This window comes from Ornithorhynchus anatinus, chromosome 20 (genome assembly GCF_004115215.2).
Source record: "Ornithorhynchus anatinus isolate Pmale09 chromosome 20, mOrnAna1.pri.v4, whole genome shotgun sequence".
Lineage (NCBI taxonomy): Eukaryota > Metazoa > Chordata > Mammalia > Monotremata > Ornithorhynchidae > Ornithorhynchus > Ornithorhynchus anatinus.
In genome coordinates this window covers 11569584-11597071 of record NC_041747.1, presented here as the reverse complement: position 1 = coordinate 11597071, position 27488 = coordinate 11569584, and the positions used below count along the sequence as shown (strand labels likewise).

Below are 27488 nucleotides of genomic sequence, written 5' to 3'. Positions count from 1 at the left end.
CGATACTTCTGATGAATGGCCCAGAAAGCTGAGCTTTTCCTGAGTCACCAGGCGTGGAAAAATCAAGTTGCGCTGACAACTGTGTCACAGAGAACCCGGTCAGTTCCCTTTGGCTACATGTGAAGGGGATTTTTTTTTAAAGCATACCCAACATTGATCCCTTTCATCTACATAAGCAAGAACATTGTTCTCACAATCTTATCTGAGGAGGGATGAACTGTGTGGTCCATACAGCTGATTTGGTTAAGCTGACAGAAAAAAAAAAGGATTTCTCTCTCCGAAGCAAGCATTCGAAGGTTAGTGTTACTTCGGAAAAACAACCAGCGCTTACAATGTGCCGGGTGTTTTTACTAACCCCACGGGTAGATACAAACTAATCAGATTAGGCACAGTCCATGTCCCATATGGGGCTCCCAATCTTAATCCCCATTCAACAGATGAGGTAACAGACCCAGAGAAGTGAAGTGACTTGCCCCAGGTCAAACAGCAGACAAGTGGCGGAGGAGGAATTAGAACCCATAACCTTCTGACTCCCAGACCCGTGCTCTATCCGCTATGCCTTCTTAAGCGCTTACGATGTGCCAAGCACTGAACTAAGCACTGAGGAAGGCACAAAAGTAATCAGGATAGACACAATCCCCGCTTCGCCTGAGGCTCCCAAGCTAAGTCGAGAAGCAGCGTGGCCTCGCGGAGAGAGCATGGACCTGGGAGTCAGAAGGACCTGCGTTCTAATCCCGGCTCCGCTACTTGTCTGTTGTGTGACCTAGGGCGAGTCACCTCACTTCTCGGGGCCTCAGTTACCTCCTCTGGTACAGATGGGGATTAAGACCATGAGTCCCACATTGGGCAGGGACTGTGTCCAACTTAATTAGCTATTATCTACCTCGGGGCCTAGAACAGTGCCTGATGCATAGTAAGCACTTAGGAAGGGCGGGAGGGGAGGGGGAAAAAAAAGAATTATCTTTCTCTACTAGCAACTGTAGGTAATTCAGTTATTAACTCCTACTCTTAGATCCAAGACCCCCGCTTGTCTGCCATGTGACCTGGGGCAAGTCCTTTCATTTCTTTGGGCTTCATTTATCTCATCTGTAAAATGGGAATTAAGACTGTGAGCCCCATGAGGGACATGGACTGTGTCCAACCAGATAGCTCACCTATCCCAGTGCTTAGTACAGCGCCTGGCATTTGGTTAAGCGCTTAACAGATACCATAAAAAGATTAATAAATAAAAATAAGTATGAGGGAGAACAGGTATCGCATTCCTATTTTGCAGATGGAGAAACTGAGGCCCAGAGAAATCAAGGGATTTGGCTAGGATCAGCACCTGGTTCTTTGACTCCCGAGCCAGGGTTTCTCCGCCAGGCCACGCTGCTTCTCACACAGGGGTCCTACCAGTGGCCCACCCATTTGGAGCGAGATGAGCCTGGGGAAGCAAGTCATGATCTTAGCAATCTGCAGCTCCTACTCTTGACCCTTGGGAACACAGTGCTCTGCAGACAGTAAGCACTCAATAAATCCCATTGATTGACTGACCGGGGTGGAGATGAAAATAATTATGGTATCTAAGCGCTTACTATGTGCCAGGCAGGCACTGTACTAAGCGCTGGTGTGGGTACACGCAAAGTGGGTTGGATATGGTCCCTTGTCCCACGTGGGGCTCACAATCTCAATGCCCATTTTACAGATGAGGGAACTGAGGGACAGAGAAGTGAAGTGACTTGCCCGAAGTCACATAGGAGACAAGTGGCAGAGCCGGGATTAGAACCCATGACCTTCTGACTCCCAGGCCCAGGCTCTAGCCATTACGCCAAGCTGCTTCTCTATGGCAGCGGCAGTCTTGATTCAATCAATCAATGGTGCTTATAAAGCACTGTGTGCACAGCCCTGCACTAAGCACTTGGAAGAGTACCGTACAATAGAAGCTAGCCCAAACTCTCATTTGCCAACAACAAGCAGAAAATACTACAGCATATAGGCAATCTTCATGGCCACCGGGTATGAAAAGAGCCTTTTTCGCCTAGACTGCTATTTTTAGGTCCACTCTGGGGAGAAAGGCTAAAGTTCAAAGAACCAGAGAGGAGACTGTGGCCTAGAGAAGATAATTTTGTGTGTCGCACGTATCACATTTTTAAAACAGACCAGCTGTTTATTACCGATTTCTACTGTGTTGTGGCATTTAAAATAGTGATTTCAAGGGCTGAATTGTAGTACCTTCTGTGAAGTGGGACCTGCTTTGTACCTTTTGCTGATCACTGAATTCTGAGTGGGTGCTGCCAAGGACAAGCCAGGCTGACAGTACACAAGATAAGAGCACTCAGTCTGAAGAATACCTTTCTGCATACGAAAGCCATTGCAAGGACACTAGAGAGGCACCGATGGTCTCTCAACCTCAAAGTGGATTTACTACAGGAGGGAAAGAAAAATTACATTCGAGAACAGCTGACCACCTAAAAAGAAGCCTGAGTTTCCTGATGCGGGAAACAAACCCTAATGGTGCCAGGAGATGGGCCGGGGAAAGAAGGGGGAATCTACCTATCAATCAATTAATGGTATTTATTGAGCACTTACTGAGTGCAGAGCACTATACTAAGCACTCGGGAAAGTATAAAAAAAACAGAGCTGATAGATAACTGCCCTGCCCACAAGGATGGTAACACTCTAGTGAGGGAGATAGGCATTACTATAAATTAATAAATTACAGATGTACTCTCCCAAGCGCTTAGCACAGTGCTCTGCACATAGTAAGTACTCAAATACCACTAACTGATATGTACGTAAGTGCTACGGGGCTAAGGGAGGGTGAAAAATGGTGATTAAAGGGTACAGATCCAAATGCACAGGCAACTTTAAGCTCACTGATGGCAGAGAACGTGTCTATGCTCTATACTATACTCTCCCAAGTGCCCAGTACAGTGCTCCACACACAGGAAGAGATCAATAAACACTACTGACTGATTGATGCAGAAGGGAGGAGTAGGGGAGAAGGCTTAATTGGGAAAAGCCTCTTGGAGATGTGATTTTAATAAATCTCTGAAGATGGGGAGAGTAATCTGTCACATATAGAGTCTACCCACTTTATTGTTTCGGATTCTCCCAAGTGCTTAGTACGGTGTTCCGCAAACTGTACACACTCATAATGCCACTGACTGACTGAATGACTGACTTTGCTATCTGAACATCTCAAGAGTGGAAGGGCCAGCGCTTGGATGGAAATACAGGTTCAGTGGACACTGTCCCTGCTGTTCATAATCAAACAAGAAGGTTCAGTCAAACTAGAATTCATTTATCCAATCGTATTTATTGAGCACATTGTGCAAAGAACTGCACTAAGTGCTTGGGAGAGTACACTATAACAGTAAGCAGACACATTCCCTGCCCACAAGTTTACAGTCTAGAGGGGGCAAATATTCACTCTGCTAATTTCTAGTTCAGGCTAGCCCACAGAGGTTTATTTTTTATCATCACCTACTTGTTTTTTAAGATGTGGGAAAAATTTGTTTGTTTCTGCACAATAACTTGTCTAATTGCAGTTAAAAAAAATACTCTGACAAATTCACTCTGGGGAGATAGACTGGAAGGAAAAGAAAAATCCAAGTTTTGTTTTTCATAACCCCACTGCAGACATTTAAAACCCTCAAATCAGAACTCCACTGATATGGATACTGCAAGTGAAATTACTGCTACCAACAATTGGGCAAAATGGATTCCGGCCCTTTCTTTAACATGGCCTCGACCCTACGGCTCTAATGGGACTAAAGAATCGGAGGAGACCAAATGTCAGATACACAATGCCACTTTCAGTTGGGAACTGGATCAAAAGACGTGAATAAACTACGGATAGGACTATTGTACCCTCCAAGGCCACTATCTTCATCATCATCGATGGCATTGATTGAGTACTTTCTGGGTACAGAGCACTGTATTAAGTGCTTGGAAAAGTACAATACAACAGAGTTGGTACCTTATAGCTGATATTTTGGTGTCCATCTTTTATTAGGCAACCACATATATTTCTGCATCTCCGGCAAAACCTATAGGATCCTCTTCAGATCCATTTGGAAATTTAATATGGAGAAGTGAATTTGCCTTAATTCAAATGTAAACTGTCGCTTGTTTCCAGATAGTTAAATTGAGAAAGACCCACTTTACAGCCTTTAATATTTTGGTTTTCTCTATAAATTTAAAAATGCAGCCAGCTGTGGGGCTATGGAGGAGCCAAATATTAGAAGAACCGGGATGAGGCCAGCAACGTTCACTCTGGTTCCCAAGCTAAAATCTAATTTTAAAGTTTCTTGTTTAGGCTATAAATTTGTCAGATACTTAGGGAACGGCAGAAAGCACGCTATTTTAAGATGAGGAATGTCCAACAGACCGGAAACACCTGTTTTAGAAAATGCAATGCTTTTTTTTTTTTTTTTTAAAGTATTTGTCAAGCACTACGTGCCAGACACTGTACTATGCACCGGGTTTGAGACAAGCTAATCAGGTTGGATCCAATCCATGTGGTACATGGGGCTCAGTCTTCATCCCCATTTAATAGATAAGGTAACTGAGGCACAGAGAAGTGAAGCAGCTTGCCCAAAATTACATAGCAGGCCAGTGACTGAGCAGCGGTTAGAACCCAGGTCTGACTCCCAGGCCCAGGCTCTGGCCACTTGCAGGGATGGGCAAATCCTGCCTGCTTTATTGGCTTCGGATTCAGAATAGAAAACACTTACCACATTGTAATAGCTTTTGTTAATGGCAGACGTATCAAATCCTTTGGGAGGACTCTTCAGTGATCCTGACTTGGGGGACACGGGCTTCTCTGAAAAGAGGAGAGCAAAGCATCGTCAGTCTGAGGCAAATTTCCCGAAGAATTCTACAGGCCAAACACATTTTCATGCAAATGATCTCAAAATGAGTCTTAAACATTAGCAAATAATCAAACAAATTGACATAGACTCAACTGGCAAGATAGTTTACAAACTATTCCCTCCGAAACTTGATGGCTGATGAATACCAAGAGAGTCATATCCTCACTAGGTCTTCAGCCACTCAGTGGGAGTTAATATTCGTAGCATTTATTAAGTGCTTACTATAAGCCAAACACTGCACTAAGCACTGAGACTGATATATTATAAGCAAGCCGGATCCAGTCACCGCCCATGCTCAAACTGACTCATCGCCTCAGGGTTAATCCGATCCCATTCCCCAAATCACCTACCGCTCGGTAATCGGTCAATGGTACTAATTAATAATAATAATGACAGCATTTGTGAAGCGCTTACTATGTGCCAGGCACTGTTCTAAGTGCTGGGGTTGATACGAATAATCGGTTTGGACGCATTCCCTGTCCCAAATAGGACTGACGGTCTTAATCTCCATTTGACAAATGAGGGAACTGAGGTACAGAGAAGTGAAGTGACTTTGCCCAAGGTCACAAGGCAGACAGGTAGCGAAGCCGAGATTAGAACCTAGGTCCTCCTGACTCCCAGGCCCCTGCTCTGTCGATTAGGCCACACTGATTCTCTTGAGATGCCCCAGGCCCATTCCACACCCAGAAGGCATCTGAGTGATACCCTGGAAACGGATAACTGCCCACATCTTTCTCCCAAGTACACGACCGCGGTCCTCCCCGCTCCGATCCCAGACTACCTTTCCCTAGTCCCGGCCTCAGGATGAGCCCTCTGGCTCCCGGACGACTGGAGAACCCTCTCCAGCCCCTCGCTGTCGATGGGCTGGATGGCGGGGGGGACCCCGAAGGACAGTCCGTGAGGGTGAGCAGCCCCTTTCGGGAACCAATGGGCCAGGAGGTAAGTGTGAGGAGCCAGAGAGAGCACGGTTGGCGGATATTTCCAGCTCTTGACTCAGACAGACGTGCGGCCCAAGGCACGTAGACGAATAGGAGCGGGACAGGGAGATCCAGGTCAAAGGGCCCTGGGAAACGGGACTTCTTGGCTCCGGGAGCACATTCGGATTGTGGTTGGCACCCTACATCCAGGGGTCGGGACGAAATGTCCACAATACCCCTGATCGAGACCGCTTTTCCATGAATAGATCACTTAGTCACACCCCCCCCCCGCCCCACAATCGTCAGGCCACTTGCCCACAGCTGCCTGAGAACTGCATTTAACAGCTCTTCTGCTTCATCTCTCCCTCCCCACTCTGGATGATTTCATTTTTAATGAAGCAGCCTGGACTTGTGGCTGGAGCACGGGCCTGGGAGTCAGAAGGACCCGGGTTCTAATCCTGTCTCTCTCACTCGTCAGCTGTGGAAACACGGGCACGTCACTTCACTTCTCTGGGCCTCAATTACCTCATCTGCAAAATGGGGATTAAGATGGTGAGTCCCATGGGGGACAGGAACTGTGTCCAATGTGGCTCAGTGGAAAGAACACGGGCTTGGGAGTCAGAGGTCATGGGTTCGAATCCCGGCTCTGTCACTTGTCAGCTGTGTGACTGTGGGCAAGTCACAACTTCTCTGTGCCTCAGTTCCCTCATCTGTAAAGTGGGGATTAAGACTGTGAGCCTCATGTGGGACAACCTGATTACCCTGTATCTGCCCCGGCGCTTAGAACAGTGCTCTGCACATAGTAAGCGCTTAACAAATACCAACATTAGTGTTATTATCTACTCCAGTGCTTAGTGCAGTGTCTGGCACAAAGTAAGACCTTAAATACCATTTAAAAAAGAGAGCAAGAGAGACAAGATCCAGGATGACTTGTTCTCCCTTCTATGTCATCTATGAAATTGGATCTCTGACCTTTGGGCATTTGACATTGATTCGACCCACCCCTAATCCCATGACATTTACGTACATTTCTTGAAAATACATTTTATAAGTCTGTCTCCTCCTCTATACTGCAAGCTCGTTATGGGCAGGGATCATGTCTGCTTTCTCACTCATTCAATTGTATTTTTGAGCACTTCCTGTGTGTGGAGCTTTTTCTGTTGTATTGTACTCTCCCACATAGGAAGCGCTCAATAAATACCCTTGATTTATTGATGGACAGAAGCCATTTTTAATCTCCAAGGAGCTATACCACCAAACCAAAAGAAATCTGAACTTTTAAGCCTTCTGCAAAAAGAAAAAAATTAAAGCATCTCTATCTCTCACTGCCTCTCAGAGAAGCATAATATATTGCATTTAGCATCATCTTCCACAAGAATTCATACCGTTTTAAAATTCTCCTTGGGGATAGGAATATGAACCCAATTAAATATCATATTCTCCCTGGATTCATGACTAATGTTACTAAATAATGCAAGCAATGCTTCACACTGTAATTACAGTTTACATTACAATCTCTTTATAACAAATTACTGCCCTCCCTCCTGGCTTTGGCAAAATTCTCCATATAAAATAAATTTTATTCTGGAATCAGCAACCACTATGTCCTATGAAACCCTATTCAACTTCAAAAGCCCTCTGCATGCAAACCTTCCCTAAATGGAAGCTTTGCTGAAAGAATTAAGAACCAATGATACTTACTGAGCACTATGAGCAGAGCACTGTACTAAGTGGTTGGGAAAGTACAATGCATCAAAAATGTGTGAAATGTCCAGGAAGGCACAAACCGTACATTTTCGTTTCTAAAAGTAAATGTGGTCCATGACTAAAATGGCCACCTCAAGTTTCCCTACCATGACCTCACTGATATCACATCTCAAGCCTCTAAAAGAATCATTTTGCTTCTCTGGGCCTCAGTTCCCTCATCTGTAAAACGAGGATTAAGACTGTGAGTCCCATGTGGTACAGGTACTCTGCCCAACTTGAAGAGCTTTTTATCTACCCCAGTGCTTAGACCAGTGCCTGGCAGAGTAAGTACTTGACAAATACCATAAAAAAAAAGAGAACACTCCCATTTCTCCCATCTCAGACGACCAGAAGACGAGCTCCAAAACGGAAGAGAGGACACCCCTTTATCCAAATCTCCCGGCTCACAAGAGATCTGCTGTATCGATTAACATCCCGGAATCTCCCAACCCTTCAAAAAACACTGCTGTTTTGGTCAGTTTAAGGGGGATGGAAGACAGAAGGCAGTGTTGAAGAGGGATTTTGAGTACTCCCTGTTCATTCAATAGTATTTATTGAGCGCTTACTATGTGCAGAGCACTGTACTAAGCGCTTGGGATGAACAAGTCGGCAACAGATAGAGACAGTCCCTGCCGTTTGACGGGCTTACAGTCTAATTTCCAGCATGGTCTAGAGGATACAGCTTGGGCCTGGGAATCAGAAGGATCTGGGTTCTAATCGTAGCTCTGCCACTCGTCTGCGGTGTGACCTTGGGCAAGTTACTTCGCTTCTCTGGGCCCCAGTTACCTCATCTGTAAAATGGGGATAAGACTATAAACCCTAAGCAGGACAGGGACTGTGTCCAAACTAATTAACTTGTATGTACCCCAAACTGTACCACCCCAAGGTAGCACAGTGCCTGGCAATTTGAAAGCACTTAAATACAACAATTATTATTAGAATTTAACATTCATTCCTAAAGAACCACCCAGACCAGCTCGTCTCTAACATGAGATTCATTTGCTATAATCATGACATTGTCTGTAAAGCACATACGATAAGCACTGGGGTAAGATACAAGCTCATCACGTGGCACATTTTACCATGCTCTAGGTCTGCCTCTCTACTGGTATCTTTGTCTTCACTATTCCCGGGAAACTGATCGTTCTGAAAATGGAATTCACTTTAATTCACCAAGAAGTCTTAGTGAAATGCATTTTTTGGGCCCTTTGTCGGAAATCAATTCAACCATCAAATTTATTGGAAAGCACGTGGGAAAGTCACGATTAGGGTGAAAGCTAAACGTTCAGGCTACCCCCAGTGACAGAGACATATTAGCCATGGTCACTACATGAATTTTTGTTTTGTTTTGTTTTTTACTTGGGCCTACGGTCTGAAACTGCTTCATTAACTCATCTTCCAAGCCACTAGGCAGCAGAATCCAGCCTGGCTTGAAATCTGGCTTATGAGGTCCAAAATACATCAGAGAATATTAAAAAAAAAACAACCAGTTACAAATTTAGTAAGTGGCAGCATGAATGCTCATTAGAGATCTGTGGATAAGCAAATGACAATCACATGTAAGTTCTCACATCATCGCTAAGAATAGACTTCTTACTCATCAGCTCAAGTTAACCAGCTCCTAAAATAAAAGTCTCTAAATAATCTCCCTCTTTACTGTACAACAGACATGGCATTGTCTGTGCAACAGAAACCCCAGCACCCAAGACAATGCTTGGGAAAAACTCTTCTTGTAAAGTATTTTCTGAAAAGGACTCCAGCATTTTCTAATTACCTTCTTGCTCCATTCCTATCCCTAAATACTTGCAGCCCTCTACAAAAGAGAGAAGAAGGATACATCCAGTTTGTATTTTCCCTTCATTCCCATTTTGCACTTTGAAAATTTTTATATAATCCATTACATATGTCACTCAGTTTGTGAAGCAATCACTGCTATTTTTTTTTAAATACTTTTTGTTAAGCACTTACTATGTGCCAGACCCTGTGCTAAGTGCTGGGGAAGATACAAGCAAATCCGGTTGGGCACAGGCCGTGTCCCACAGGGGGCTCATAGTCTGAATCCCCATTTGACAAGTGAGGGAATTGAGGCCCAGAGAAGTTAAGTGACTTGACTAAGGTCACACAGCAGACAAGTGGCAGAGCCATAATTAGAACCCAGGTCCTTCTGATTCCCAAGCCTGTACTCTATCCGCTAGGCCACAATGCTTCTCTTTTACTAATACAAACTGATTGTCACTTAATCACATACCATCCAGGACCTTCTTTTAACATGTTAATAGTAATAGCGTACCTCATGCTCTTCTTGAATTGGTCATCTGTCATTCAGAAAATAAAGATACTGCATACCTGCATTTTGGTGGAGGGCCAGAATTAAATATGGTCCCCTCTAGATTGAAAGTCCCCTGTAGGCAGGGAACCTGTCTACCAACTCCGTTGTATTATACTCTCCCAAGCGCTCAGCAAACAGTAAGTGCTCTCCCAAGCACTCAGCACAGTGCTCTGTGCATAGTAAGCACTCAAATACGACAGACTGATTGTTAAATACCACTGATTGACTGATGCTTCGATCTAAATCCTGCAGGCTTTCTACAAACATTTCGGTGCCTAATGGTGCTTCACCCTGAGAAATCACAAAAGTAGAGGAAGTTTTCTCCTTCAACATGCTATTTTAAGAGCAACCCCTAAGGTAATTATCTTGAAAGAAGGTGTATTTCTAAGAGCAAATGACAAATATGATTGAATGAATGAATGAACCGCAATTAGACCCTCAGTGATAGATGCGAGGGGAACAGTTTAGTTGCCCTCTAGATGGCTAACAATTAATAGCTCTACTTTCTTCTTCAAATTTGTCAAAATAACGGGACAGTGGCATTTGCAAACACAGATCAGTTTTCAATAAAACCGAGGAAAAACACGTACACATATGTAAAACTACCTCCTCATAAAGAAAAATTCTGATTCCAATTCATCTGCCGCCCTGGGGTGTGGTGTATGTCCAAAGACAGGCTGAATAAATTTAGCCAGTTATAGAACAGAATTTCAACCCTAGGGTCCAGACAATTTGGATTTCCTGAAGCAACTCATTAGCACCATCTAAATGGTTCCTGACATTCGTTTAAGTTTAAAAGAGATGTTTTTTGTTCGGTTGGTTTCTTTATGGTATTTGTTAAGCGCCATATGCCAGACACTGTTCAAAGCACTGGGGCAGAAACAAGGTGATTAGGTTGGACATAGTGTATGTCCCACATGGGGTTCACAGTCATCATCCCCATTTTACGGATGAGGGAACTGAGACCCCAAGAAGTGAAGTGATTTGCCCAGGGTCGCAAAGCAGACGAGCCTACATTAGAACCCAGGTCCTACCACAGGCCAAGCTCGTTCTCCAGGTTATGTGAAATGAAAGCAGACAAAAGGTAACATTTAAAAACACAGTTCTGAAAATATCAAATTGGTGACCTGCCTTCAAAGGTCCAGTACAGTCCTAACAGGCACTCCTGACAACGCCTCCTCCTCCAGGAAGCCTTCCTCAAATCACCACGGCCCCTCGACCCTTAGATATTTTATTCCTACCTTCAACAGTTAAGTACATAAGCATCTTTATTGGACTTCCAATTACTTCTATTTCATCCTAATTATATTACTGTACTTTATAATAGTAATTGCCATAATTGCGGTATTTGGTAAGCGCTTCCTAAGTGCCACTCACAGAACTGAGGCACCTATGCAAGACAATCCAGCCAGACATAGTCTGTGTAAACAATTTTGCCCGGCTATCTTCCCTTTTAGATGGTAAGCTCCTTGGGGACATGGAATTTGTATGGCACTCTCATTGGACACTTTAGTAGGTAGTCAATTAACACCACTGACTGAACTCAACGGCTTAGTGAGACGGACACGTCTGTAATTACGGGCAAGGAATTAAAGGTTTGTACGGCTAAACATCAAAGCAGGAGCTTCTAGATGAAAGTCATGCTTTCCATTAACTTGCAAGTTCAAGAGTCACTCGGTGCTATTCACTGAGCTCTTAGGTGAACACAGCTCTGTACTGAGCCCCTGGGACAGTATAATAAAGCGAGATGAGATTCCAGCCCTCGGGGAGCATACGGTGGATATTAAAATCATTTACAGGTAGGGAAGGCGACCGACTCTAAGTATAAGGATATAACGGCTGTGGAGGCAGGGTATACTCCCTAAGTGCTTAAGGGAAAAGGACTTAAGTGAGGCAGTAGGGAGATGAGACATTAGTCATTCAATTCATTCAACCATATTAACTGGGTATTCCTATGTGGCGAGGACTGTACTAAGCACTAGTCAGTCAGAGAAGGCTTCCTAGGAGAGGAGGTTTTTAAAGCGTTATTTGAAAAGCTTGTCTTTTACTAGTTATGTCTACTGCTGCTACCTTCAAGCAAAGTAAATTGCAATACTGAGGAGAGATTAAGCAGTTACATATGAAACCAGGAAACCATAAAAAAAAAATATGGGGCAGACAGCTGGAATAAACATGTTTCCAGGGGAGGCAAACACTGGTTTATTGAAGCTAATTTTTAACTCTCGATGCATGGATGTAACCCACGCCTGCCTCTCCAGGCAAATCATGTCCCTCCTTGCTGACTCCCCTTGCCTCCTGTCTCTCCCCTCTCTTGTTCATACTTCACTCTGCTGCCTGGATCATTTTTCTTTAAAAAAAAATACATTAAAAAATCAGTCTGCATCTCTGCACTCCTCAAAAACTTCCAATGGTTACCGTCCATCTGTGCATTAGACTCCTTAGCCACTGGCTTTTAGGGTAGTACGGTCTAGTGGATAAAGCTCAGGCTTGGGACAGTCAGAAGGACACGGATTCCAATTCCAGCTCTACCACTTGTCGGCCGTGTGACCCTGAGCTCACTCCTCTGGGCCTCGGTTACCTCGTCTGTAAAATGGGGATTAAGCCCGAGTCCCATTTGAGATAGAGACTGTGTTCAACCTGATTTGCCTGCATCTAACCCAGTGCTTAGTAGAGTGCCGGGCACACAGTAAGTGCTTAATAAATACCACAGTTATTTAAGGCATTGAAACACCTTTCCCCTCTTCCACTTCACGTCATCGCTCTCCTATTACAACCGAGCCCGCACACTTCACTCCTCTAATGCCATCCAAATCACTGTAGCTCGACCTTGTCTATGTCACCGCCAACTCCTGGGCCAGAAGGAGGACACGCGCAAGGAACTATCTCTACTTTCTTATCCGAGAGATGACCTCTCTGCCACTTTCAAAGATTCCATTAAAATCACATCACCTCCAAGAACTCATCCCTAACTAACTCCATTTCTCCACCCTATTCGCTCACAACCTATACGTCGCCTGCGCTTGAGAAGCAGCATGGCTTAGTGGACGGCTTATGGGCTTGGGAGTCAGAGGTCGTGGGTTCTAATCCCGGCTCTGCCACTTGTCAGCTGTGTGACTTTGGGGAAGTCACTTCACTTCTCTTTGCCTTGGTCACCTCATCTGTAAAATGGGGATTAAGACTGTGAGCCCCATGTGGGACAACCTGATGACCTTATATCCACCCCAGCGCTTAGAACAGTGCTTCTAGACTGCGAGCCTGTTGTTGGGAAGGGACTGCCTCTATTTGTTGCCAAATTGTACTTTCCAAGCACTTAGAACAGTGCCCTGTACACAGTAAGCGCTCAATAAATACAACTGAATGAATGAATGAATGCTTGGCACATAAGTGTTTAACAAATACCATCATTTTCAGCGCTTAGAACAGTGCTTGGCACATAGTAAGCAATTGACAAATACCATCATTATTATTTATTATTCTCTGGACCTCAGTGACCTGATCTATAAAATGGGGATTAAGAGTGTCAGCTCCATATGGGACAGGGACTGTGTCCAACCTGACTTCCTTGGGCCTACTCCAGCAATTAGAACAGCACTTGGCACATAGTGTCTGTCTCCCCCGATTAGACTGTAAGCCCATCAAGGGCAGGGACTGTCTCTATCTGTTACCAATTTGTACATTCCAAGCGCTTAGTACAGTGCTCTACACATAGTAAACGCTCAATAAATACTATTGAATGAACATAGTAAGCGCTTAAGAAGTACCATAATTATTATCTACGCACTTGCGGGTATACGCCTTAAGCATTAGGATACCTACTCCACCTCTGGCCCCACAGCACTTATATCCATCCATGTCCTCATCTTCTGCCATTTCCAACTATCTTAGCTCGTTGTGGGCAGGGAATGTGTCTCTTTACTGTTATATTGTACTCTCCCAAGCGTTTGGAACAGTGCTTTCTACACAGTAAGAGCTCAATAAATATGACTGAATGAATGAATAACATCTGCCTTCCCCTCTAGATTGTAAGCTGCTTGTGGGCAGGGATCATCTCTACCAAGCCTATTTTATTATATTCTCCCAAATGCTAAGCACAGTGCTCTGCCCACAGTTAAGTGCTCAATAAATAGCACCGATTGATGGATCGGTAATCCTTATAAAATGCCTACCACAGAGACTCCCTGGGAGCTAGGAAGAGTTGGGTCTGATGATGCATATTTTGATAGGAAAACCTTTCGTTTTAAATGGGAGTAGAGAGATTTCACGGTTGGAATGCAGAGCTCCCAACCCATATAAGAACAAAGAACCAAGAAACTGCCCAAAACCCCATGGTCCCGAGGGACTCAAGCATCTATAAATAAATGCTGGAATATGGGAGATAAATCCATCTTCCTTCTGAAACTAAAGATGCTTTACTTTACTCTCCTTTCAAAGAACCATTTTTCCTCACTAGTAAGCTATAAAAATCAATATAACTCTTCATTTCATTCCCTCTTTCCAGAATGACTGCAATGTGTTATCGAGAGGCAGAACATGAACAGTTCAAAATGAAAGTTAAACACAACTGTGTCCCCTCTGACACCTAGATTATAAATGAAAGCACAAGTGAGGTTCTAGAGAAAAAAATACTCTTTGCTGCACACTTTAAATAAACTGATAATTCACACACTCTGTTCTCCCTCCTCAAACTGTCAGCCCCATGTGGGACAGGGACTGTGTCTGACCTGATTAACTAATCTACCTCAGAGCTTAGAATAGTGCTTGACACATACTTAATGCTTAATATAATAATTGTGGTTAAGCGCTTACTATGTACCAGGCACTGTACTAAGTGCTGGGGTGGATACAAGTAAATCGGGCTGGATACAGTCCCTGTCTCACATGGGGCTCACAGCCTTGAGCCCCATTTTACAGATGAGGTAACTGAGGCCCAGAGAAGTGAATGACCTGCCCAAGATCACACAGCAGACAAGTGCCAGAGCCAGGATTAGAACTCATGTAATGACAAATAGTAATAAATAGCTATTCCTAGTTTTTGGTCTTGCTGTTGGCATCAAAAATCTTTCAAGAATCAATAGTGACTGTGTTTATGCAGCTTAAAAATTGTGTCCTACGCAATGTCAAGGGCAGGAGTGCAAGCATTCTTTAAATAATTAACCGAAATAAGGTCATAGCAGGTTCTCGCTCTGTGGTACCACAGGCCTATCAAATTTTAAACTCTATTTTTTCCAGATAATCCAACTGACTTCTGCAGGGTAAACAGAAAAGGTTCTGCTTAGTGGAAGAAAAATGGTCTTCTCTGCCTCCAAGCAGAAGTCTCAGAATAGCTCAGCATGGGCATCTTTGGATAAATGAAAAATAAAGACAATCCCAAATTGAAATGTCCTCAGTTCTGCTCTAAATGCACGTTGTCACCCTGCCTTTGGGCGAGGATGCCATTAGGTTCTTGGGGGAGGACGTTTTTCCAACCACTAGCGCCTGATTAGGCAGAGGGCTGCTGGGGGTCGGAGGAGACGACAGTGAGCATGTGATCTCAGGGGTCGATATGGGTGAGTGCTACTGCTTGAGCTTTCCTGAATGCGGGATTAGGCCAGAAAACCACCCATTTGTTGGAGGAGAATTGGGGGTATCAAAAAACATACCTAACAACAACAACAAAAGATTAAATATCAGATTGGATGCATATAAAAAAGGTTTATTAAATTAGTGAGACTGCCTTATGTCTGGAACTGTCATTATAACGGTCTCCACAGCAACTGATAACAAATCGGGGCATTAGACTATAGTACCTAAACCTCCAAATTGGCTCTATCCTTTTTTTTTTTCCAGCTGGGTATCACCCATATTTGAAACGCTTATTTCTGTTCTCTTTAATAAGACCTCGGGCAAGTCACTACCTTCTCCACGCCTCAGTCTCCTCAACTGTAAAATGGGAATTCAGTACCTGTTCTCCCTCCTAGTTTGGACTGTGAGAACCACGCGGAACGGGGATTGCGTTCGACCTAACTGATTTGTATCTACCCCAGCGTTCAGAATGGTGTTTGACACACAGTAAGCGTTTAACAAGTACCATAAAACAAAGTTGTTGAGGGGGAGGGAGACAGGAAGAAATACAACTGAGTTGGCAGTCTTCGGCATGCAAAGGTGTTGCCTTCCAAGCCACGTAAAAATTGTGTCTTTTTCAGGTACTGCTAAGGGCAACAAGGCTCACTTCCGGGCTAGCACTTTGGACTTGAAATGATTGCTTCCGCACAGCTGGCCAACCAAATCACTCAAGCACCGTTCTCCGCTCCGTTTCCACCAGCGACGGAGGCAGTACAGAGCAGGCCTTGGGGATGGCAGAGTAAATCTATAGAGTGGCGGCTGAACCATCGCTGGCTCCAGAGGGGCCTAGCGACGGAGCTAACCCTGGCCACAAGTCAGCGCTTAGAACAGTGCCTGGCACACAGTAAGCGCTTATCAAATACCATTAAAAAAAAAGACACTCTAGCAATGCAGCATGGGGGTGACAGTGTCCTCTTGCTCCCAACTTGGTCAAGACTAACAATTTTAGTTGTTGACCTTGATCGTCCCCACAATACAACAACTAATACTGGGTTCGTTCAGCCCATGACAATAGGTCATTTCAAGATTTGCCCTAACACCCATCTTAATGCTGCATGGACAATCGAATGTCCCTGATTTTTTTTTATTCTCCCCACCCCAACCTGCATCCCTCTACTCCATTAATTAATCTGAGCCCTTCTTGACTCTGTTGGTACTTCTTGCCTGTAATAAGGAATCCCACCCACTTTGAAAAGAAATATCTTCTGCTGAACCTCCCACCTTCAGTCTTCGATGGAATGAAGCTTGAATTGAATTTTGCACGTATTAGTGAAGGCTTTTAAACCCACAACACTAACATTCTCTTATACGGTTTCCATAAATGGGGATTAAATGGTATTATTCCCATTTTACAGGATGGCACACTGAGGCCGGGGTGAAGTCACCTGACAAGGTCCCAAAGCGAGTCACTGGCAGAGACGAAAAGTCGTTTAGCTAAGTAGGTAGGCCGCCGGCTTCCTCCTTCAAAGGAAAGCCATTAGTCGGGTCTGGAAACATGAGGGGGAAAAAAAATAGGACACTTACCATTTGATTTGATTTCTCGCACGTAGTTGCTAGGAAACCAGCCTGTTTTGCCATTATGAGTGCCCTCCCACCAGCCCCCTTCTTCCACTCTTGTGACATGGATAATATCTCCTTTTGCAAATGAAAGTTCATCTTCATTGGTTTGTTGGAAATTAAATTTTGCTCTCACTACCAGTTGATGGTTGCTGTTATCCGTCATGTCCTAAGAAAAGAGAGGAAAAAAAGAATTACATGTCATGTAAAATGTGTCCACCTTTAACCAAGTATTTCCCACAAATGTGTCCAAATCGAATGCTCTTTTAACATTCTCTCTCAAAGAAAGAGGAAAAACCCCTTCTCAAATTGAACTGTTTATCGCCTTCTGCCTGGATTTTAAAAGGGCCTGGACACTCTTTCCCAAAGCTGCCTCAGCAAGTCATTATACCACACAGCAAGTTTCTATACAGTGAGTCCAAGCATGGGCCCGGGAGTCAGAAGGACCTGGGTTCTAATCTCAGCTCACAGAGACCAACACTCTACTAAGCCCCTGGGGTGGACAGGAGATCCCCATCCCACACGAGGCTCACATAGGAAGGGACCTTGAGACTTCCTTTTAGGATCAGTCTTGGTCACCTTCCCTTTCCCTCAGACTGTGAGCCCCAAGTGGGATAGCTGACTGTGTCTAGCCATCATCTCACATTTACCCTAGTGCTTAGTGCAGTGCTGAACACATAGCAAGACTTTAAATGCCATAGTCATTATCAACACCTTTGCAAAATCCCGCAAAGCGGAGTTGCGCTCGATCGATCTGTACTGGGCTCTAGTGCAATTACCAGACATAATCACCTCTACACTATAAACTTGTTATGGGCAGGGAATGTGTCTGTCTTGCACTCTCCCAAGTGCTTAGTACAGTGCTCTGCACACAATAAGTGCTCAATAAATACAACCGACTGTGACGTGATCACTGCCCTAGAGATGGTCACAATCTAACAGGGAAGGCAGATGGACAAATAAATTAACAGGCGTTGGGGGGAGGGGGGGAGAGGGGTTAATCAAGTATAGATAAGGTATGTGCTGCGGTGGTGGAGGTGGAAGGCCGGCGAGAGGTAGTCATGACTGCTCCTATCCCCGCCTGTTTCCGAGGAGCGGGGGGAACTAGGGTGATCGCTCCCGGGAAATGATACTGGTTAGAAGATATAAGAAATTAAGCGGTTTATTTTTGCCCCTCCAGGGTCCGGTGGTCATCTCTGCTGAGCAGCGCTTATAAATCCTGAGGAAATTGGGGCCTTTAAAAAAGATGGGAGAGGACACTGGAGATTTCAGACGAGAGAATGGACACAAAAGGGGAGTCCGCTTTAACATGGGGAGGGACTACCCTAAACAGAAAAAATGTCAACTGTGACTGTAAAAAGAAAAAAGCAGATTACAATATTATTTAATCTGATATCTGTCAATGTCTTAAAGGCATAACTTTTTGCTCTTCTTCAGCAGATCGCTCTGAGCAAGAGATAAATTTTTCTAGGAATGGCTGGAGCAGAGGGAAGTAATAAGATAAGTCCATCTAATGGACCTTTACTAAGAAGGCACATCTCCTCCAAGAGATGTCCCCTCCAACCTCTCCACCTTAAGCTTGTTATGGGCAGGGAAGGTATATGCTCATTCTGTTGTACTGTTCCCTCCCAGACGCTTAGTACAGCTGTGAATTATTGTCGAGTGAAACTCACCCTTCCAAAGGACAGAAATTTGGTTATCAAAAGGGGTTCGGTAAGAGGGGTGTTGATTTGGGGTTCGGGGGGAGAGAGAGAGCAAAAAAAGTGAAAAATGAATTTAAAATATATGCGGCCTAATCCAGGGCTAGGTCCAGGGAGTGTGTCTATTGTCCTTTATAGCCTCTCTGTTCCTCCATGATAGCCAGGAGGCAAGCTTTCCAGAAGTCCTCCTGTTCCTGGGGTAAGATTAGGGCCACGGAGCACAAAGGAAAAAGTACAGAGAGAGAAAGAGAGAGAGAGAGGCCTACCTTGCCTCCTGCCTTCCCGCAGCCTAACTCTGTTCTGGTTAGGATGAGGCTCAATGATATACTCTTCAATGATATACACTATAACTGCTACAGTCTCTGAAATAATGTCCCAGCAGCCTCATCAGAACAAGGAATCCTCATGAATACCACTGATTCATTGACGGATAGTACCATCCTTCCCCATCCCAGACCAACACTTCGCTCTAAGAGCCCAGTTTCTCCACAAGGTCCCAATAGTGACTGATGCTGACTGGTTGGGATGAAACCTAAGGTTCTGCAAGACAGTAAAGATGTTTGGGAAGGTTGTTTCCTCCTCCTCGATTCAAACAGGATACCTGGAACATCCAGGGTGACTTGTCTCACCTACTGAAAATCAACTGAGAGATCTTACTGACTAATGGGGAATTCAAGACCCTTGGCCCAAAATTGGAGGGGGGAGAGAAATGGTGTGTGAGTCAATGTGGGGAGGGTCCCTGTATATGCAGCTGTGACAGACGATGGAAGAGGGAGAAACCATACATCGAGTTGGGGGATTCCAGGGTTAACCTTTCCCACCTTTTAATCCACCGCCAATTTAAATAGAAGTACCCTGAATTTGGACAGACCTTTCAAAATTCCCCAACCACTTTCAGGTCAATAATCTCATTTTATCCTTCTGAAATGGCCTTCTGAGACAAGAAATGGGGATCATCCTCCCCACTTAAGAAGGGAGGCCCAGGGAGGATAAGCAACTTGCCAGCGGTCATAGAACAGGACAGGGGCCAAACCTGGACTAGAGTCTCCTGACACCCCAGTGCTCGACTCACTTTCACAATGCTGGAAGAGGTTCCCCCTCCACTCCTGGCAGCAGCTGGGGGCAGACAATAAAGGAGGAAGCAGGGTAAAGTAGGGTACTTAAAGGTATAACAGGTGGGACTAGAAGACGCTTCTGTAACTTGAAGAGCACAAATGTCGGGGAGATATGAGCAGAGGGGAAGAGGGAGCCAAATGATGGAGAGTCTTGAAGCGGATCACCACGGACAAATGAAATCCTGCTTCTTCAAGTCAAGGGGAAATAGAGGAGTGCGTTCTTGAGTAGGAGAGGGAGAGAAAAGGGAAGCTGTTGGGAGAGGGAGGAAGCGAGATGGTTTGAGGATCATAAGACCAAAAGCGACTGTCAAATATGACACTGGTTCCCTCAGAGAACAAGGAAAGGTGGTGAGCTACGGGCAAAAATAACCCTGATTTCATCCCCAATCCTTGGCCTGAGGAGAGTCAGGGTCTAATCAAATATTGCCTGAACAACTTGCCTTACCCCTGGGAATACTGGTGCGGCCTCTTTCTAAATCCACATCTTTTAGATATACGAAACTTATTCCACGTCTTCTTTAAGGGCGGTACTGGAGAGGAGAGTTGGGGGGTGGGTGTGCATGAGGGGAATAAGGAGGATTGGTCAAATGTTCAGAACTGCATCATCTGATTTGCTCTCTTTATTCACTCCTCTGTCACCTCAGCCCCGCAGCACTTATGTCCATGTCTATAATTTATTTATTTCTATTAATGTCCATCTCCCCCTCTAGACTTTAAGCTCACTTTGGGCAGGGAATGTGTCCACCAAGCATTGGTACAGTGCTCTGCATATGGTAAGCACGCAATAAATACCATTAATTGATTAAAACACAGAAAGGGTCAGATAATGTAGTGAGGGAATGAAGGATGGAGGTTGGTGGGAGATTTGTGAGCCACTGAGTGTCAAGAGAGCCTCGATTTTTGACCCCACAAATAGTTTGCCAGGTTGTCACTGTGTCCTGCTCTGGATTCAGGAATGGAGATGGAGGAGACACTAAAGAGATCAGGAGGGTGTACTAGGAAATGATGATCAAAGAAAAATCAAGTTTGATACGGTCTTCAAATGAAATAATCCATTTAAGGAGGATCAAATCAGGTGAAGACGGGGAAGGAGAGGAACAGAACAAGAGGAAATTAGAATAATCATTTTGGCTGGGAGTTAAAAAATATCACTGCCAATTTAGACCCTTGTTTTTGTTAAGACACTGAAAAACTGAGATACAATTTTAAGTACAGCTACTGCTGACCAACTGCTGTTCAATACATAAAGCCAAAGTGTTTAGTGGAAAGCTAAGTCAGATTTATCAAAGACCAAACCATCTCTGAAAACTTGGGGAATTTAAGTGTGAATTTCCCTAAATAGGTAGAACAGAAGCAGAGACGACTAGTGGGGAAAAAAACAAGCTTGGGAATCAGAGGACCTGAGTTCTATTTCGCCTCCGTCACTTCTCTGCTATGTGACCTTGTGCAAATCACTAACCCCTTCCAACCCTTCCAGTGATTCTGAAATTCTCCATCCTACTCTGTTACTCAAAACACTGTTAATATGTCTCCCTCTCTCTCCTCTCCTGGTTGATGCCACAAACATTTCTGCTTGCTTGTCTTCTCTCCATTTTTTCTTGACTTCATCCTCTCAAGATCCAAGAGTCCAAAAATCAAAATTTTGACAGCAGCTTCTGCTTCTGTGCGTTTGGAACCCTAATTCCCCCTGTGTCATTCCACCGGGTGATGTTGGAGGTCACTAGGCAATTTGCATTTTCTAAAAAGCAATCAGATTCAGAAACAGAGAAGCAGCTTCTAGGTTCTAGCTTCTAGAAGCAGTTTCTAGTGGAGAAAGCACAGCCTGGGAGTCAGAGGACCTGGGTTCTAATCTCAGCTCCGCCACCTGTCTGCTTTGTGATCTTGGGTAAATCACTTCTCTGTGACTCAGTTCCCTTATCTGTGAAATGGGGATTAAGACTGGGAGCCCCAAGTGGGACATGGTATATCAATCTTGTGTCTTGTGTCTGCCACAGTACTTAGTACAGTGTCTGGAACATAATAAGCGCTTAACAATACCATTAAAAAAAACACCAGACATGTAACTTCTCAAACACAGCCTAAATACTAAGGGTGGATGTATTTTTCTGGCTCCTCCCCATTTGCACCTCTGTGCAAGTCAGGAATTCCCTCAGACTTCCAATGCTGATAATGGCACAGGGAAAGTGGAGGATAAGAATTTAGATTTTCTGGGATTCCTTTAAATGAAAAGCACTGCAATGATCAAGCTGAGCTGGAGCTAAATTACTTGTTTCTCAGATACCTAAACCGCTTTGGATTCTGGACTTATATCGATTACCCTTCTTAAAAACAGAATGCTTGTGCTTCTATTCAGCTTATCTTTTCCTCCTCCATTATGTTTCAACCAATGTGGTTGTTGCCTGTTAAGTGAATAGCCCTGGGGAATTTCACCCTGACCTTCTCATCCTCCCAATTCAACACTGTTACGCTTGCTGGTTCTTTTCTCCCTGAGTCTGCATCTCACATGTCGCTGAAGTTATAAATTATCTGTCCTTATATCTTTCCTGTCCCTAAATTTAGGCTCTCCCTTTTCAGTCATCTGTGGGCTATTGAATTGGGTTTTTTTCCCTCTTTTAGTAAATACCAACAGCCAAGATCACTTATTTTCACAGAAACATTAAAAACTTTCTAGCCTTAGGGGTACCTTTAATTCAGAACTGCCCCACATGCCAGAAAGCCAGTATCTTACAGCCCAATTTTTTTCTATGGTATTTGTTAAGCGTTGACTATGTGCTACGTACTGTACCAAGCGCTGGGGTAGATACAAGTAAATCGTTTGGGGCACAGTTCCTGTCCCAGGTGAGGCTTACAGTCTTCCTCTCCGTTTTACAGGTGAGGGAACTGAGACCAGAAAAGCAAAGTCACTCACCCGAAGTCACCCAGCAGACAAGTGGCGGAGGCAGCATTAGAACCCAGGTCCTTCCCCAGGCCCGGGCTCTATCTGCTAGGCTACATTGCTTCACCTGCTGTGGTTTCGGGTGTTGTTGTCTAAGTCAGAGAAAGCAAAACCATCTAGCACGGCAACATGGTTTTCCTGCAGCTGGGAGGAAAGATGTTTAAGCCCGTTGAACTTACCAAGCTTCGATACTGGCCCTGGAACAATTTTGAACTCCGACTGAGCAAAGACTGGGATCCAAGGGAGTCAAAGGACTTGATTCGATGAGACGAGGGCCGAGTACATACGGAGTCGCTTCCCAGGCCGATGTCTGCAAAGGTCAGGGCACAAAGGAAAAGGGAAAAATGTAAGGCCACCAATCCCATGCACGCTCGCCACCAGCTACACTTGAAAAACAGGGTAGCAGAGAAACCCCTCAGAAGACCTCAACAAAGCAAGCCATTTATACGGTAGACAAAGAGGTTGTTCTCCATCTACTGTATAAATGACTTGCATTCATTCCCCAATTACCTTTTCAGAAATTATCTGGAGATAACCACTATCTGAGCTTCGCTGGGGTGACACTGCAGAGTATTTCATTGACTACGCTCATAAAACACATACACATTTCCCTTTATGTAGTTCCACACACCTGGGAAAAAGCAAACTAGTCCGACCGGATGACAGAGGAAGGGAAAAAGAGGTCAAGACGGTTCGGGAAATCTCACCTGCTGTATCTGCGCCTGCACTTAAAGGTGTTATTCTAAGACCAAAATAGCTTGAAAACGGGAGTTAAAGATGTGCGATGACCTGCAAAGATCTTTAAAATGGGGATTCAGTACCTGTCCTCCCTCCTCCTGAAGACTGTGATTCCCCAAGTGAGCCAGGGACTCTACCCGACTCAATAAGCATTTATCCACCCCAGCGCTTAGTGTACAAAAAGAGCTGAACAAATACTATAAATATGATAAAAGAATGAATCCTTGTTTAAACACACCTGGGATCCATGTGCACATTCAATCAATGGTATTTACTGAGCACTTCCTGTGTGCAGGGCACTGTACTAAGCATTTGGGTGAGGACAGTGTAATAAAGTTGGGAGACATGATCCTTGCCCACAAGAAGCTTCCAGTCCAGATGAGGAGACAGACATGAAAATAAATTAAGGATATGGATCTAAGTGCCGTGGGTGGGATGACCGGCAAGTTCCTAACAGGCACAGAGCCAAACACACTTTCCAAATCGTAAATCCAGATGCATTTCCGAGAACTTTCCTGGGGCGATGAGTTCCCCAGAAACTTCCAGTCCTCTAGACTGGAAGTTCATTGTGGGCAGGAAATGTGTCAGTTTATTGTTGTACTATAAATTATAGTACAGAGTTTTGCACACAGTAAGTGCTTGATAAATATGACTGAATTGAACTGAATTCCCCCTCCATCTCCCAGGGAAAGCTGCAGGCTACCTCAGTCCTCTCCTCCCATTGCATGTTCGTTGTGGGCAGGGAACGTGTTGGTTTACTGCTGTACTGTACTCTCCCAAGTGCTTACTACAGTGCTCCGCATACAGTAAGTGCTCAGTAAATACAACTAAATTGAATTGAGTAGAGAGGCCGTTTGGTTTGTGATTAAACAGAAGTGGCTCAGGTCCCAAAGAGTGGCTGGAGACTGAGAACAGGAAGAAGCCATTTTAAGTGACAGCTCAAAAATAGCCAAGAAGGAGGAGTAGGGAATCAACGCGGACAGATGACCCCGAGTGCTAACAGTAATAATGGTATTTGTTAACTACTTACTATGTGCCAGGCACTGTTCTAAGCGCTGTAATCAGGGTGGATACAGTTCCTGTCCCACACTGGGCTCAGAGTCTCAATCCCCATTTTACAGATGAGGTAACCATGGCACGGAGAAGTGAAATGACTTGCCCAAGGTCACAGAGCAGGCAAGTGGCAGAGTCAGGATCAGAACCCATGACCTTCTGACTCGCAGGCCTGTGTTCCAGCCACTAAGCCACGAGCGGAGTTGTCTCCAGGTAATGCAGGCCCTTGGCTAGCAGGGCCGCCCTTCGTCCCATAGCGAGGGATTAGAGGGAGAACAAAGTTGGGGATTGGAGCCACACATCTGCTGTGTGGCCTTAGGCAAGTCACTTCACTTCTCTGGGCCTCGGTTACCTCATCTGTCAAATGGGGATTAAGAGTGTGAGCCCTATGTGGGACGGGGACTTTGTCCAACCTAACATGTATCTACCCCAGCTCTTAGAACAGTGCTTGGCACATAGTAAGCCCTTAACAAGTACCATAATTATTATTAGTATGATTTCAGCCACAAAGGTCTCCCCTTCAGTATTGCAGAACGGCCATCTTTTTCTCTTCTCTCTATTGACTCAGTGACCGGGGTGTTCTAACATCGCTTAACCACCAGCTGTCTCTCCGGTCATATGGGAACATGTCTCCTCCCTACAAATATAACCTGTTTCGCGGAAACTAGGTACTACCCTTACATGCGTTTAAACAAAGATTGGCCAATCTGCAGAGAAGTTTGCATAATCAGTGGCATCTACTGAGCACTGAACTAAACGCTTGGGAGAGTACCATGTAGTTCGCAGACACGTTCCCTGCCCGCAACAAGCTTATGGTCTAGAAGGGGGGGAGACGGATGTTAATAGAAATAATTTATATATAATTTAAAGGTATGTACACAAATGCTAAGGGGTTGGTTGAGGGTGGGGCGAATTTCAGGTGCCCAAAGGGCACAGATCACACAGAAGGCCACAGACGACCAAAGTCTCTAACTTCTTTGAACAAAGAATCAAAAAGGGGAAGGTGGAAGAAATGTGAAGTTTGATATCCATAGAACCATACTGTTAAAAAAAAATAAATTTTCTCAATCCCTGTGACCTTTCCCACAGGGGAGAGATCCCTTGAAGCCAATGAGGAATTGCATCAGAATTCATCAGGTCCCCAAAATGGGAATGGGATTACCGATGTTGATCTCTTTGGAACAACTGAGGATACAGGTCAAATAGGAAGGTGTCCCGTCCCCTGGACACCAAACTCCCACTGCTGGGATTCAGTGAGCAAACCAGAATTGCACTACAACACTTTCAGGAGTGGACTCACTGATTTATTCATTCAATCACATTTACTGAGTGCTTACTGTGTGCAGAGCACTGTACTGAGCACTTGGGAGAGTACAATACGGGCAGGGAACAGGTCTAACCAACCCTATTGTATTGTCCTGTCCCAAGCGCTTATACAGTGCTCTGCACCGAGTAAGCACTCAATAAATACCACTGATGAGGACCTGAACCACATATAATAATAATAATTATGGTATTTGTTAGCACTTACTATGTGCTAGGCACTGTACTACGCGCTGATTTCTGAGAATCCACTTGGCCACCAATGTTACTGAATGGATAGTTACTTTCCAACACTCTAACCATTTCACCACCTTTTTAAATCACCCCGATCATCAGGTCAGGGCGGGATCAGTGCTATTTACTGAGTGGTCACTATGGGAAGGGCATTGTTCTGAGAGTTTGGGAGAGCAGAAGACAACATAATTAGCAGACATGTTCTCTGCCAATAATGAGCTTACAGTCTAGAAATACCCACTCCAACTCATAGAATGGGGGGGGGAAGCCCCGTAGGCCTCTCGTCTAAGTTGTTCTATTGTACTGCATTCTACCAAGTGCTTTGTACAGTGTTGTCCACATAGTAAGTGCTTAGTAAATACCACTGACCCACTGACGTTCCGGGATCCCTCTCATAAAACCTTGGACAGTTCGTTCAATAAAATGAGAAATCGGTACCTACTGTGACCAAAGGATCAGAGTTGAAATCTGCCCAACTCAAGAGGAAAATCTTGCTCAGTGGAAAAATATAAACGCATCCAAAAGACAACAGGGCTTCGGGAAAGCAAGAGAGGTTTATTCAAAGTAATACCTTGAGCCAATGTTTCTTTTACTTTCGACAGCATATCAAAGTGCATTGAGCTGAAACGCGACGGAGCGGTTTAAAGACGACCTTTTCCCCGCAGTTCGTCAAGGCAGAACAGGCCTTACCTGCTGTTACTTTATTGAGCGTGACTAGGGAGCTGAGGACTTTGTTAAAGTTCTGGCCCTGATATAAATCATTTGCATCAAAAGTCTGAAAGGGGAAAAAAAAAGAAAAAGAAAAGAAAAATTAGTCAGACGCTACGTACGAATGGCCAGTTGGCCATTTCTGCCAAGAATGCGAGAATAAGCACGCGGGGCATGAAACCTGTCGATGGACTAACAGAGCTGGCGAAGAGATTTTCCTTTCATTAATAAAATAAATCCCGATAAATCAGTGTTTACTACCTTTTAACATAGAGGATATATTTCATATCCCCCAGAGAGAGATGGAAACCAAGCTAGCCCTCTGAAATTTCCAACAGCTCTGACTGATCTCCCGTCTTAAACATCTGTTCAGTGATGTTCTCCAAAACTGTTTTAAGGGACCGTTTAAAAGAGTTAGAAACTAGCTCTAAAACCGTGGACATTTTTCGTGCTACTTATCAGACCATCATGGTTTTTGGGACTTCATAACTAGAATAGACTAGTACTAGCAAGTACTAGCAAGAAGTACTACAGAAGTACTAGCAAGATGCTATTTGATTGCCAAAACCTAGCAGGAAGCTTGATCTACTAACAATTTTCATTCAGTTGTATTTTTTGAGTGCTTACTGTGTGTGGAGCACTGTTCTAAGCACTTAGGAGAGTATGATATAACAAC

The 27488-nt window shown here is 44.5% G+C and overlaps 1 protein-coding gene across 7 annotated transcripts in view; it reads right to left on the bottom strand.

The window, feature by feature from the left end:
* Positions 1-27488, bottom strand: part of ARHGEF7 (Rho guanine nucleotide exchange factor 7) — a 120664-nt gene that overhangs the window by 52085 nt on the left and 41091 nt on the right. For all 7 annotated transcript variants that reach the window (XM_029048353.2, XM_029048354.1, XM_029048355.2 and 4 more), the window contains exons 3-6: positions 26795-26879; positions 22936-23066; positions 16974-17175; positions 4719-4807 (exon numbers count right to left, since the gene is read on the bottom strand). In XM_029048353.2, coding sequence (XP_028904186.1) covers positions 4719-4807; positions 16974-17175; positions 22936-23066; positions 26795-26879 — 507 coding nt within the window. The remainder of the gene's footprint in view (positions 1-4718; positions 4808-16973; positions 17176-22935; positions 23067-26794; positions 26880-27488) is intronic.